The sequence below is a fragment of the Aquarana catesbeiana genome, linkage group LG04 (assembly GCF_042186555.1).
Source record: "Aquarana catesbeiana isolate 2022-GZ linkage group LG04, ASM4218655v1, whole genome shotgun sequence".
NCBI lineage: Eukaryota > Metazoa > Chordata > Amphibia > Anura > Ranidae > Aquarana > Aquarana catesbeiana.
Window position 1 is genome coordinate 166,287,626 of NC_133327.1, and position 14,144 is coordinate 166,301,769.

Below are 14,144 nucleotides of genomic sequence, written 5' to 3' on the forward strand. Positions count from 1 at the left end.
ATAAGAAGGGAGAAGAGAATGAACTGAATAAAACAGGTAAAGTCATAGCCTAACGGACAAGAAAGCCCCTAGAAAAGGAAATGACAGGCTGGCCCCCCCAAAGCTCCGGAACCAAGTCATTCTGAATGGCAGATTTCGTTCCTAAAGAGGAAACACTACAGGGACCCATCAAGGCCACACAGACGAGGGTCTCTCAGGCTTATTAGCGAGATGTTAGCAGCCCAAGCACTGAGACTACGCACTGGGAGAGGCTTGAACCCAGCTGGATACTGCTCAGCGGCAGGGTGGGGGACATAAAATTCCCTACTTCATCACTGGTGCGTAGAGGTATGAGGAAAAAAAGAAGAATGGGGTGGCGGTTAACCATGCCTTAATTTATGCTATTCACTGGTCCTGAGGGAGTGGTCAAGAAGCAGAGCTCTATCACTAGTATGCTGCCATGTTGGCGTCAGGAAAATGGTTTTACTACCTGTTGTCCTGGAAAGGTTCAACCAAAAATCTATGCTATGTTTAGTTATCTGAGATCTGTGCCTTCTTTCCCAATTCGGCAGGCACTCCAACTTTTAGCTTAATATTAAACTTCAGCTGGCATGCAAAGGATAATTGGAATTTTAAAAAGTATAATCGTAATTCGTTTTATAGAACAGGCTGAAGCTTTTCTTGAATTTGCTAGCAGAACCCAGCATTGTGCTTTAATAATATAGCAGTTACTTAGAAAAAATGAATACTCAGGAGGAAGGATATACATGTTTAATAACTCACGGTATAAAATCACAATAACTCTTTCCATTCTATCCTACATATGCTGGGTTAAAAATGTTGCAATAATTCATAAATACTTTAAACACTATATTTATTAGCTTTCTAAAGTGACAATGTAGAGTTTTACTTATTTAATAAAGTTTGTAACTTCAAGATCAAGTCAACATCAGCATCTGCTTCGTTATCAGGCAGCTCATCATTTTAATATAAAAGTTAACATTTTACATGTCCAAGGAACACACTTATTAAATACTGAATTCTGTACAATAAAATTTACAAGTTGAACATTTAAAGGTAAATGTCACATCTTCTGTTTATATCCACATCAGCAGGAAGTTACCATCAGCATTGATATGTCTGCAAAAAAGAAAATAAAAGTATAGTAATTAAAATTCAAGAAAATAACTCTCATGCTTTCTGTCGAATCTGACATCAATGTGAAAAGCATCAAGAGTGATACATTGGGATTGATTTACTGAAGGGAAAATGGCTGTTCAATGGAATTTCCCCCTTAGCTTTGTGACTGTGGTGAAAATTTACATTACAAAGACTACTCAATCACATGCAAGAAATAAATAACAGCATTTTTGCTTGCACATGTTTGGATGATGGAAGTCAGCAAAGTGAGCATTTCCTGGTGCAGTGAGCAGTCTATTTACCTTTAGTAAATCAAACCCATGGGCTCTCAAATTATCCCCTTTGTCCAATAATACATGATAGAATCAATATGAGTAGGTGTTGCAGCTACAGGACACATGGTGCGGTCTACCAGCATGCAGAAACATATGTCATTCGTGGCTTTGTAAATGGCCGTAACACATTACACTGTATTTTACAGGGAACCTACAGTATATGCAAGTCTTGAGGTCTTCCAAGAAGGTGTGATGGTGATAGATATTCAGTACCACCTTAACAGCATCATGGGCCCCTGGGCAAAGTAATGCTCTGGGGGCCCTAACAGGGAGATACTAACCTGTGCACTGTGGCAAACAGTGGGCATGGCTAAATTATACTATATATTGGCCTTGGCTTTTTAGGCTGATTAGAAATTTTAGTTTGATTTTTTTTTACAGTGCTGTTGGGGGGGGGGGGTCTTTGGTGAAATAACAGAGATATAAACAGCCCCTGAAATCTCAATTTTGAGACAGAGAAAGGGACTGAGGATATTCCCCAGTTCCCTTCTGCAGCCTCAGCTGCACTGCAGATGAATGAACAGGAGACAGAGGTTGGGGCCCAGGCAGCGGAGGGGGAATCCGATGGTAATCAGTATGGCAGGTGGGGAAAATAGCTGAAATCAATCTTCTGTGGCTCACCCTGAAGCAGCTCAATGCAGGCGAGAGGGAAGGAGGAAATGTTGACTTTTGGGTTTTGGCTGCTACAGTGAGTTACCACAAAAGATCGATTCCAGTTATTTCCCCTACCCACTGTACTGATCACCTGCTTAAAACATATGCGATTCCTCTTGCTGGGGGGGGGGGGGGGTTGAGACTGCAGGTGCCCCTCATGCACCTGGGGCCCTTGAGCAGTGTCCAGGGGTGCCTGTGTGATAAGATGGCCCTGCATATTTCTATAATGGAAAGTCATGACATTTTGCTTGATGTAGAAACTGCAGCTGCCGTACATGGAATATTTGTTTAAAAAGGTTCAAAAGGCAGAAGTTTTTTACCTTCATGCATTCTATGCATGAGGCAAAAAAACCTTCTGCAAGAAGCTCTCCTATTAGCCCCCTTATACTAACGTGAGCCCAATCTCGATCCAGCGATGTGCAAGAGAGCAGCATCTCTCTGGGCTCTCTCCTTCCTAACCGATTCAGACAACCTCATAGTTAACCTCCTACATACAAGGAAATTTGCCTTTGGCCAAAATAAAAAGTCCAAAAGAATGCATTTAAGAATAAAACACACGTTACTAAAATTGAGTCGATGCACCTTCATTAGCTAACCCCTGCATTTTCTCACTTAACTTTTTAAATGCAAGAATCTCAGGGGCCACTAGAGGCTTGAGCATTTAACAGTTGAATAACAGAAAATGGTGCTTCTTTATCTTTCTTTCTTCTTTCCCTTCTACATCAATATCAATATGCACAACCATGCTACCCAGCTTTTTATGATATATGTTGCAGGAATGGTCCACTTTGGCAGATAATGAGGCTTCACAATAATAAACATATTGTTCACGCATAGAATCTGAGAATTTCTACACTCGCAACGTTCTGTGTCAGGGGTGCTCAACCTTTTGAAGAGCGAGGGCCACTTAAGTGATTTGTTAACCGGTGGTGGGCCACAATAAAATGAAATGATTCAGAATTTCAACTTTTTCATTTTGAATTGCATAATGAACATTTTCCTTCTGCAGCCGCTTAATGCCAGCAGGAGAGAGATGAGGAGAAGTCCAATTTCACCCTGATGCTACACTAGTGTTGGGAGTTAAATACACGTTTCAGACGGCTGAGTAGTTTTACTGCCCACCAAACCACAAATGCAAATGAACTCTTACTGTCCTAAGCCCCCTGGCAGTTTTTCACACCTATGCGCTGCTATAAGTGCAGCGCAGTGCAACTGCAGCTTTCCTGCGGGTTAGCTGCGCTTTTCCATAGACTTCTATTATAGCTTAAGAGTGTGGTGCACTTTCTGAAAGCGCACCAAAACTCCTATATTCAGTTTGAGGTCGAGGGCCACATCAGAGGGCTCCAAGAGCCACACGTGGTCCACTGGCCACGAGTTAAGCATCCCTGTTCTATGTAATGTTACACCTCAGGTTCCAGTTGTGTCAAAACTGTCTCTGACTGATATTTGATCAAATTCTATAGGTGTGGCAAAATCTCAGCTTGAAGATAAATTGAGGTGCATGGTCCTACCCCATCATAAAGGAGATGATCTGAATACAAGCACAGGATATTGCAACCAACACAAGGTGTTTACACTTTACCAGTATTGTTTGTATACTGTATACAGTTTGGTGGATATGACGGATTCACTTTGACTACTCCAGTAAGAGTAACTTTACTTGCTAGGTAGAGGGCTTTAGATTTGAAACATTATATTGCACAAAAAGATATCAATAAAAAGGGTATTTTTTTATTACCTGGGAGTTCTGTTGGCAACAGCAAGCACCACAAATTCCACCAATTATACCATTGATGACTTGAATTAAACATAAAATGATCTGGATTCCAGACAGGCCGAGCAGGATAGAGAAAAGAGTGACATTCCACACTACAACATTATTGGGCTGTATGCATTGGGACCATGTGGAGTGATCGGTCAGATAGCTGCAATACAACAATTTTAGTTAGGTGGGAAATTATTCATTGTAATAGTAATCAAATACTGCTGTCCAAGTAAAATATGCTTAAGGTATACTGTATGTGTGTCCTGATGTGAATGTAGTATATATAATATGTAAAGCGCTTTGTAAATTGACAACACTATGCAAGTGTCTGTAATAAATAAATTAATTAATAATAAATAAACCCTAACAATGAACTTTCCCATTTTGGTTTGATAAACCTCAACTCATGAAATTATAAAGAATAAAGAAAAAAAAATGCCCTTGCTGTGGGTCCCCCATGCACTGCATGAGTTAAATTCTTGCCAATTCTAATGGACGAAGTATAAGGTGCAACACTTATTTTTCTCCTTGCTCCAGCAAGCTCTGGCACTCCTCCACTCCAGCTTCTGGGCGGACCTTTGCTGTCCTTGCATACAATTCAGGGCTATGCATTGTACCTGATAGCATCATTGGGCGACCATAGCCTGGAATTATATAGAAGGGTCTTCAAGGGACTGGTTGCACAGATGGAGGAGCCTGCTAGATCAAGGGGTAAGTAAAGTATTACACCTTGTTCCTCATCCCCTAGTGTTAATATTTAACCCTTGCAGTGGGGCTTTTTGTAATTTCCAGAGTTGGGCTTTAAATATACTATTGGGAGCATTTTGCTATGATTGATCATGTCAGAAATTTAGAGCTGCCCTGTATGATCTTAAAGTGCCCTCCTAGTTGTTTTTTTGGATAGCAGAATGATTAGCCCTTAGGTTTTTAATATGTGAGAGAGGGAATTGCTGAGTAGTTTAGCAAAAGACGCTGGGCAAGGCTGACAAGTGACAACACTGAAGTCACACAGTTCACAAAAATATTATGTTGTCAGCCCACAACATTACTTAGGATTTGAGTGCATCCAGCGATGTGTATGAGAGTAGGGGCTCTCCTGGGTCTCTTTCCTCATTGGCTCAAACAGAAGTGGGCGCCATTGGCTCCTGCTGCTGTCAATTACAGCCAGTAAGACGATGTGGAAACAACAGGGGGGGGGGCAAGCCATGCTGTGTGTGTGAATGGACACACAGAGCGTGGCTCGGAAGCAAGACTGCTCGAGTGCCCCCATAACAAGAGGCTTGCTATTGAGGGCACTGGGCGGGGGGGGGGGGAGCCAGGACCGCCAGCAGGGACCCAAAAGATGGGGATTGGGGCTGCTCTGTGCAAAGCATTTGCACGGGGCAGGTAAGTATAACATGTTTATTATTATTAAATAAAATCTTTACTTTAGAATCTCTTTAAGGATCACATATAGAGGCTTTGAAAGATTATTTTCATCTCTGCCAATAATAGGCTTGAGTACAAGCTGCCCCAGAAGGCTAAGGTTAGTAGATATCCACACGGATATAAGATGATTAGATAGCAGCACATGGGCCATATTGGAGTCTATGGTTATTTACGAAAGGCAAATCCACTTTGCACTACAAGTGCACTTAGAAGTGCAGTCGCTGTAGATCTGAGGGGAAGATCTGAAATGAGGGGAATCTCTGCTGATTTTATCATCCAAGCATGTACAAGCAAAAATGCTGTTTTTTTATTTTCCTTGCATGTCCCCCTCAGATCTACAGAGACTGCACTTTCAGGTGCACTTGCAGTGCACTTGTAGTGCAAAGTGGATTTGCCTTTTGTAAATAACCCCCTATGTTTGCTTTTCCAATAAAACCAATTCTACTGATTTCTACATAATACAGACATATGGAGATAACTGAAAATAGGAAACTTTTTCTATACCGGGTCACCTAAAGCTAAAAAATCTTTGGAGTTAAAAAAAAAAAAAACAGTAGTACTGTTTTCTCCACCAAGCCAGCATTTGTCAGATATCTTCAGGCGTGGGCTTGCTAATCATTGGAGGTTCAGTCGATTGTGAACAGCCAGTATTAGACTTTTTCTAAACACTTCCAGTACATTTTCATAATAGGGACAAGGAAGGTTGCAGGATCATTCCAAGGAACAACTGAGGCTATGTTCCCATGGCATAATTTCAGCAGACTGTGTTCCAGATATAGACATTATTTGGTTATTGAAAAGGTGAGCAGGTGTCGATGACTTGGACAGGAAAAAGCCCAGAGCCTAAATACAGACATACATGGATCGAAATATGGCTGATTCAGCAGGGATCGCCCAAATTTCAATCCATGTATGGGCAGGCTAGTTGTACAGAAGTCGATCTAGTGATTGACTTCTGTACAACCAGCCTTTTGGTTTTTTCCTGAACGATTAGTGCTGTTGGCTATAGCTGGCTGCACTGATCAGTGTATTCTGATGGCACTGTCACAATACAATAACACAGTAGGAGTGATGTCAATCATCAAGTGTGTGGATAGGGGAATCATGCCATTTTTTTTTCAGTGAACCCGCTGTTTGAACAAATAAAAGTGATCAATGTATGGCCTGCCTTGCATTCTTTTTAACTCACTGCAAACCTGCTTTGTTTCTACTTTGTTAATAGGTTGATACATGTTTCAGTTATTTAACATTGTATACATTATGAATAATGATGAATTGGGGAAGGGGGGTGGTTGGTAAAAGTGGAGCAGCCAGAATCTGAAGCAGTTGTGCCTGGCAACCAATCCGCTTCCATCTTCAGCTCGTTAAAGTAGAAGTAAACCCTCCTATCGTTTTCAGCCAAGGAAGCTGCCATCTTGGCCTCTGTTGATCTTCAACTGCCATGATGATGCTGCACGTGATCAGTTATGACACCAGCCAACTGTTTTTTGAAACGATTAAATCGATGGGTTTACTTCCACTTTAAGCTTTGAAAATTAAAGATGGAAGCTTATTGGTTGCCATGCACAACTTCTATAGATTCTGGTTACTCCAGCTTTGATAAATTTCCCATAATGGACTTTATCCCTAGAAATGGATACATACTTTCCATTAGTATTTTCAAAGGGATAGCTCCACCCTGAACTTGTCTGACATCTTGGTCCTCTTTCTAAGGCCAGTGCAGAAATGATAAGGCAGTAGCCAGCGCCGGCAATTCCAATTAATGCAGCCACAACGGATCCCAGCAGCTGAAAGATAGAGTATTAATAATTAGTTCTTGTGTTTAATGCAGAGGGAGCATCGAGATATCTCTAAGATAGCCCTAAAGAGACTTACTGCGCAGCTTTTACCACAGGTCCTATGGCCACAACATCCACAGCAATCTTCTTGTTCTAGGCCCATGAACACGAAAGCTGGAAGCAGCATCTATGAGAACAAATACAAGTTTTAGGATATGCTAAAATACTGTATAATACACATAAGCAACATTTTATATAATCATTGGCAGCATATAAAACGAAGACAGGGTATAAAATGCAAAACAAAGCAGATCAGTGAAAGGACATTGCACGACCATGGCTGGATTTCTACATAGTAAATAAAGACTGTGACCTAGGACAGCAAGGCTTGCCAGTGGACACACAAAGTCACCCACACATTAAATTGTTAAATCAGGTCCATACACCTTGCCAGACTGATAGCTGAATAGTAGACATGTACCATTAGTTTTGTAACTAATCAAAATTTGGCTGAATTTTTAATCTTTCAACAATTCAGATGCATCCGAATGTCCGAAGAAAAAAAAAAAACGAATTTCAACTAATACTAAAGAAATTATAACAAAAATAACAAATGAATTTGCATACTGTACATACTTAAATAACAAATTATCCGAAAATGAAACAATTAAAACAATAAAACGAATTGATTCGTTATAACAAATATCTGTATTCTACAGAAATAACAAATTATCCGAAAACAAATTAACGTTACATAACGAATATAACAAATCTAAATTGAGTATTTTACAAATGAAAAATAAACGAAACAATATTTTCCATGGTGCACAAGTCTACTGAATAGAAACCTACCTTTTTAGATCTAGTTGTACTAAAGCAAAGTGAGCAAGTTGTCTCTTTCAGTCTGTCTTACCCCCAGGCTTGGAATGCATCATGAGGTGATGATATCTAGCCATTCTTTAGGAGGGGGCATGTAGGCAGGTGCTTACTTTTGGGGTGCACATTACTTCTTGTTGTCACTTTGCACTGTTTTACTGCTAAAAGTATGTTCTAGTGAGTTCTACAAACAAAAAATCCCAGCACACCCACCAGTCAGCCTGCAAAAAAACAAACAAATTCACCCTGTCTAACAGTGTATGTCAAAGGCAGAGTGTTTAGTTGCACACATTTGCAAATATATGTGAAAGCCAGTGGGCCTTGTCAAGGCTCCTCTGTATGCTGTGGTCCTAACTCTATGGTTTTTTAGAGTCTCCAAATTGGAGCACATATAGAGTGGATATTCTGTTCTAGTCTAGGCTATTAGGCTGGCCCGAAGTTAGGAAGGGGCTAAGGCTGAAATTTCCCCTTGTGGTGAGCTTCAAATACAAGGGGACGCAACCTAGCTGGGTCCTTGAGTCTTGGATGGGAAAGCACGAGGAGGACTGCAACCACATATAATTGGACTTTTCGGTGGCTTCCCCTTTTTGGGTTAGGAGGTTTCCATTGCTGACCTTTGAAAATGCTACACAGGTATGCCATTTTCTGAACCACTGCCCCAGAAGAAGTACAATAACATAGTCTTCACAATTTTCTCATGACAAATTTACTTTAAGGGAACAACAAAAATCTAAAAATTTAAATCCATTTTCAACCAAGGATAAAAACAGAGAAATCCGCTTGCAATGTGGATTTGTTCAAATGTGTTGCAAAGCACTCCATAAACTTGCAAGATTAGCAATGTGGTCAAAATTAAAAAGACAGATCTATCACTAGCTATTATTCTTTGAGACAGATCTCCCTCCAAATTTATTCCAAAGCTGGTCACACATATCTAAACTTTTTTTCTGTTCAGCCTGTGTGCAATAGATTACTATATCTTCACTAACAGTGCCCATGGAAGACTCTCCTAAATTGTCTATTGTATATCACAGCCCCGCTGACTTTTGAAATAGCTTAACAGCGGATACATCTTATTGGATGCAGCTTCTGTTTCAGCTGACAATTTTCTGCCCAGCTGCTTTAGTTTTTCAAATCAAGGAATGCCGACCGGGCCACCGATTGAGCAAATTTCTGCCAGTTCCTCAGGAGTCAACCAAAATTTGTACAGCGTATGGCTAGCTTAAAGCTGACCACAAACATTGTGAAACTTCTCAACAACTTCTTTTAGATGTGCCGACAACTACAAAAAAGTGAGGGTCTACTTAGCCCCGCACCTCTCCTGCAGCTGTAGTACCCCCCTTATGCAGCTGTGGAGAAGCTCGTCTCTGCCCTCCCGTCTCAGCAGTCAGCAGCGGAGAGGAGGACAGAACTCTTCCTACAGATCATGTGCCTCTCTGTGCAGCCGCAGCACCCTCTCATCCCCACCTCCCCTGGTCTCAGCATTCAGCAGACTCCAGCAGCTGACTCCAGCTCTCCTCTGGTCCTCCTCCAGACTCTGCACTTTCTGCTTTACAGCTCCACAGCAGCACGAGGTAGGGGGATGCACTGTGATATAAGGGGAGGGTCAGGACTCTTGACTTCTGATGGTGGGGGGCTCTTGACATCTGATGTAAGGGGGATGGGGTGCTCTGGACATCTAGTCTTACAGATACAATTGGCCCTTTAAAGGCAACCATAATGCTGATGCAGCCCACAATGAAATTGAGTTTGACACTCCTGACCTGCAGTATCCATTTTACTCATATCTGATCAGGTAGGCCATTGCACTACATAGCTGTAAATCACTATAAAGGAGATTGTACAATTAGATAGTAACATGGTTGACTTATAAGACTTTTTTGGTGAAATATCCGTACTTGGATGCTATGTTTACAGCAACAACTATTGCTTTGACTCCGATGATCATCTAAAAATGTTATTAAAATAACCAATACCTGTCTAGATAAGTAACCATCCTCTGACCACAATAACATTCACAGCCTACCACGAAAATGAATTCATAAATAGTTATCCATTGATTGTTTACATGAGGTGATCCTGATGAAACTTGGAGTTTATATGTCTATAGAGTTTATGTGTTAATCAAGCTACTAGAATATGCCCATATTCAGCCTACCCAAACAGTTGGAACCATTGGCATAATGACAGACTTTTTTTCTTGTTGTCCTTGGTGTGGCCCAGAAGTATAATATTAAATTACAGTTTAGGGAAGATTGTAAATTGTATGTTTCTTTCTGTCACTACACCCCCATTGAACATACTGTTCAAATGATGGCTGAATAAATAAACACTCTATGCCTAAATTAGTATTTAGGGAATATCGTTTTATCAACAAGCACCAGCATAAGAGATCAGGACAATGTCATGGTAACTCTATGACTCAACTATGACTTAACAGGTGAAAAGATATTACTTCTTTATGTTGTTTTGGAGAATGCAATCTTCCAGAGAGTTTACAAATTAAAAATGATCATGGGTATTTCACGCCATAATGCATGTTAACATGAGTTGGGCTGACATGTTTTCGATGCATTGCCTTTTTAAAAAAATTGACTTGATTGGTAAAGTGTAGAAAATTTTCCTAAACATGGCTACACAACTTATGTTTGTGAACAGGTCCTTCTGAGAACAGTACATTTTTTTTAACCCATGATTTTTTTACCTATAAAACTACTACACAGAGAGCTGAAGTAGCACAAAAAAGCATGAAAAATCATAATGTGGATTTTTTTTTGGTACTTTTATAATAAAAATGGTGGCTAAATGAATACATACTCATTCATTATTGAGTGTTATAATTGGGAAAAATAATTTACACATTTTTTCAATTTAATCCATTATAAAAAATTGTGCATTTTTGGTGAAAGATTTATAACTAGATCCCTATTTGTTACAATTATTATAGCAGCCAGCAGTGATCATTGCATTATGCCAGTATGGAAGACTCCCTGTGCTCCCCGCCGGCAGAACACATTAGTGCTGCAGGGGGGATTCCCCCACCAACACTGACTGTGTTGATGAGGGAATCAAGCAATTTTCTTTCCTTCAACCCTTGGTTAAGGCCCCTTTTAACCCAAGAGGTCTAATCGAGTCCGGCTGTCCGTTTTTAGCCAGACCTGATTAGACCCTCAATTTTTCTCTATGGACAGTCTAATGTAAACAGGCTTGTGTCTGTTTACACCAGGCTACCGCCGGGTCTGATTCGATCTGGCAAAGAAATAAAAAACGGAAGTTGATCTGTTCCCCTCTGTCTGGCCGGGTCAGATGGCAATCCGGTGCCAGTCTGTTTACATCAATGCCCCAAGAGCAGAGAGGGCTCTGTCTTTGTCTGCTCTGCAGAAGCAGAGAAGACATGGACCTGTCACCTGGCTGCTCTGCTCAGCGAGGAATCAGCGGACAAAACCCCAGTGATCAAAACTGGATCCGGCCTGTGTAAAAGGGGCCTAAAGAAAATAAACTTTCATAATGTATGGCCTGCCTTAGAAAATGAGGTAGAGCAAAGTGAAAATTGACTTTGCAAATAATACCCAATCATGTGTTACTTTTAAAGAATACCCTGTCATGTATAAGAAAAAAATATATATTTTTGATTGTACAAGATTGGATTGAAATCAGCACAACTTTACCTCATTCACTAAATAAAGTAAATATTGTTTTTGAAAAGAATTGTTAGTAAAGTTAGTCTAAAGCATTATAAAATGAAGAAAATGTTATGCACACACTGTAAGTAACAGAATAAAATGTGCATCAAGCAGATTAAAATGTTTGCTATAATTAATTTAACTGGAAATGGTAAAGCAGAATGATGGTATACTTACAACAACTCCAGCTCCTCCAATTCCATGGAAAAACCACACATAGTTGGTCAATTGGTTTTGGTTGGCCCATTGTGTTTCTCCATTGGGAAAAAACAATAAGATGTTTGCTATAATGCACAGGATTGCCAAAGCTAGCAGAAAACAACCGATACATCTTGCACACTTGGTAAAACACATCTTTGTAGGTGAGATCAGCCTTTATCCTAGCAAGTTCGGGCAGCTGGTTAGAGTAGAGTGAATCTTTTGTGCTACCTCTTAAATACCCAGGAGTGATGTTAGTCACCAGGGTGAGACGTAACAATACCAGCAGTGATTGTTACGTAGAGAAGCCGAGAGTGACTTTTTTTCTTTTCGTGAATCGAGCAGGCTGCATGTAAAAGCAAAGGGCGGGGAGAATTAAATTCCTATTTGTATTATTTCTTAGCTCAATTGAATGACGTCATGTTTCTCTCAGCTAGCTTTCAATGAAATTCATTCTCATGTGATGTGTGTTTGCACACTTACTAATACTATTTGCAATTTTCTCAGAGATTACAGGTTGACTTGCTTTGTTTGCACTAGCCCCTGACAACTACAGTTAATGCCTACTAATATATTCTAATCAAAGGTGACTGGACACCTCTCAAAATAGATATGGGACTGTCATTGCTGAAAATGCTAGGTCAATGGCTGCTTTACTGGCCTATTTTACTTATCTTATTACTTTCCGAGTAACTGTTATCTACATACTTATTCTGGTCCAGTGTTTCAGGATATCAAAGCATAAGGATTAACATGACAGTCAGACAAGGAGCATTTTTTTCATAGCTCATAGCTCATGAATGCTATGAATAAGCGCTACAATAGGGCGTGAAACGCGTTAGTTATTTTTCCTGTTTTTCCCTGTACATGAAGTGACTGCATTTGGATTTTACTTTTTCATATCAATAAAGATGCCTTCTATGGTGTGCGGCCATCAGGGATCCTTTTCTTTCCTCAAAGAGTAGATCCTCTTTGATCGTCTCTATGGCCGTGGAGGACCAGAGTGACATCATGACATCACTTCTGGTCCAGGCTGGAAGTAAACTTTTTTTTTTTCTTTAAAGCAAAACATCTATATTTTTTGGGGATCTTTTGCTTTAAAAGCTAATAGAGATATTTGGGGTCTTTTTGACCCTGGATCTCTCTATAAAGCTCTCTTATTTCTATTACAAGGGATGTTTACATCCCTTGTAATAGGAATAAAAGTGATAAAAAAAAATGAAAGGGACAGTGTAAAAGTAAAAAATAAAAAGTAAAATAAATAAGAGAAAAAAAAATTAAGGCATCCCCATCCCTCCATGCTCATGCGCAGAAGCAAATGTATACGTAATTTTCGCACACATATGTAAACGGTATTCGAACCACACATGTGAGGTATCACCTCGAACATTAGAGCGAGAGCACCAATTATAGTGCTAGACCTCCTCTGTAACTCTAAATAGATAACCTGTAAAGGTGTTTAAAGCATTGCCTATGGAGATTTTTAAATATTGTAGTTTGTCGTCATTCCACAAGCATTCACAATTTTAAAGTCTGATATGTTAGGTATCTATTTACGCGACATAACATCATCTTTAACTTGTTACAAAAAAATTGTGGTATATATTATGTTTGGTTTTTCTAAAAGTGTATTTTTTCCAAAAAATTGCGTTTATAAAACTGCTGCGCAAATACCGTGTGACATAAAAAATTGCAATGATCGGCATTATATTCCCTAGGACAAACTTGTAAACAAAAAGTGCCAGTAAAAGCCTGGTCTTTGACAGCCTCCAAAATCATGGGGATATGTTAAATTTTATGGTGTCGTGCAAATTTTAAAATAGTGCCCTTCTTACAGTGAAAATACAAATCTTACTTGTGCATAATTGTTATCACCATGATTAAAGTGGTTGTAAACCCTTACAAACCACTTTTCACTACCGGTAAGCCTATATTAAAGGCTTACCTGTAGGTACCGTGGATATCTCCTAAACCTGCACAGTTTAGGAGATAACCACTGTATCATGTGCCGACGTCATGTGCACTAAAGGAACGTCTCGTTCGTGCTATTGCTTCAGCTGATGTGCCCTGACCGGTGGCTCCCGCGCGCATGCGTGTGAAGCCACACCTGGGAGCCCACAGTTGCAATGCCGGCGCCCCCAAACGGCGGGGTAAACGAGCGGAGCTTCTATCCCCCGCATCGCTGGACCCTGGGACAGGTAAGTGTCCGATTATTAAAAGTCAGCAGCTGCAGTATTTGTAGCTGCTGACTTTTAATTTTTTTGTTAAAATGGGAACTCCTCTTTAACAATTTAATTAGACAACTCAG

General features: G+C 40.1%; 1 protein-coding gene across 1 annotated transcript; it reads right to left on the minus strand.

Annotated features, from left to right (window-relative positions):
- Nucleotides 1–735: 735 nt before the first annotated feature.
- On the minus strand, nt 736–12,086 carry TM4SF1 (transmembrane 4 L six family member 1). The gene is made up of 5 exons (XM_073625918.1): nt 11,816–12,086; nt 7,177–7,266; nt 6,946–7,088; nt 3,847–4,033; nt 736–1,119 (listed from the first exon to the last, which is right to left on the minus strand). The coding sequence occupies exons 1-5, from the start codon at nt 11,990–11,992 to the stop codon at nt 1,105–1,107; spliced, it is 612 nt and encodes a 203-aa protein (XP_073482019.1). The 5' UTR covers nt 11,993–12,086; the 3' UTR covers nt 736–1,104.
- Nucleotides 12,087–14,144: the final 2,058 nt, after the last annotated feature.

Coding starts and splice junctions, on each gene's coding strand:
- TM4SF1 (XM_073625918.1), bottom strand. CDS start 11,992: ATGTGTTTTACCAAGTGTGCAAGATGTATCGGTTGTTTTCTGCTAGCT. Junction 7,267..11,815: donor TTGGAGGAGCTGGAGTTGTT/GTAAGTATACCA, acceptor TTGTTCTCATAG/ATGCTGCTTCCAGCTTTCGT. Junction 4,034..6,945: donor TTTGAAAATACTAATGGAAA/GTATGTATCCAT, acceptor GTTGTATTGCAG/CTATCTGACCGATCACTCCA.